The sequence below is a fragment of the Terrapene carolina genome, unplaced genomic scaffold (genome assembly GCF_002925995.2).
Source record: "Terrapene carolina triunguis isolate 2854851 unplaced genomic scaffold, T_m_triunguis-2.0 Scaffold175, whole genome shotgun sequence".
Taxonomy (NCBI): domain Eukaryota; kingdom Metazoa; phylum Chordata; order Testudines; family Emydidae; genus Terrapene; species Terrapene triunguis.
The window spans coordinates 2859346-2860115 of NW_020664526.1; the positions used below are offsets into that span (position 1 = coordinate 2859346).

General features: G+C 73.5%; 1 protein-coding gene across 3 annotated transcripts in view; it reads left to right on the forward strand.

The window, feature by feature from the left end:
* Positions 1-210: 210 nt before the first annotated feature.
* LOC112107632 (leucine-rich repeat flightless-interacting protein 2) overlaps positions 211-770 on the forward strand; it is a 185254-nt gene continuing 184694 nt past the window's right edge. For all 3 annotated transcript variants that reach the window (XM_026654004.2, XM_026654005.2, XM_026654006.2), the window contains exon 1: positions 211-314. In XM_026654004.2, coding sequence (XP_026509789.1) covers positions 225-314 — 90 coding nt within the window. In that variant the 5' untranslated portion in view covers positions 211-224. The remainder of the gene's footprint in view (positions 315-770) is intronic.

Here is a 770-nt window from a genome sequence, read left to right on the forward strand (position 1 = left end):
CCGCCCCCTTCCCCGCCCCGCCCCGCCCAGGCCCCCTCAGCCCCTCCCATCTCCCCTCTTCTCTCCTCGCTCCGCCCCGCCCTCTCCCCACACCCGCTCTCTCGTGCTGGGCCGTTGAGCCCCGCCCCCGGTGACGTGATGTGCGTAGCCGCCGGCGGGCGCGGGGCGGCAGCGGCAGCTCGTGCCGGAGCGGGGCGAGCAGTAGCGGTTCGTGGCGCGCGGCAATGGGGACGCAGGGGGCCGGGCGGAAGCGGCTCCCCAACCGGGAGCGGCTGACGGCGGAGGACGATGCGCTCAACCAGATCGCCCGGGAGGTGAGGAGCGGGCCGGGCTCGGGGCTGCCCGTCGGTCCGGCCGCCCTGACACGGAACGGAAAGGGGCGGGACTAGGGCTGGGGTCTCGGAGACACACTGCGGCTGGGGGGTCCCTGGGGGACACACTGGGGGGGACGGTGATTACGGGGAGGGTCCCGGGGGGGACACAGTGGGGTGGGGGGGGAAGGGAGGACAAGGGGGGCTGGAGGGGGATAAGGACGGGGGGAGGGAGGTGGCCATGGAGCCTGGGGGCTGGAGGTGAAATTGGGGGAGGGTCTCGGGGGACATAGTGGGGGGAGGAAGAGGGGCTGGGGGGGTAGGGACAGGGATGGGGGGAGGAAGGTAGGACAAGGGGTGTTGGGGGGTGGGGCAGGAGGACAAGGGGGGCTGGGGGATAGGGACAGGGATGGGGGGAGGGAGGTGGCCATGGAGCCTGGGGGCTGGAGGTGAAATGGG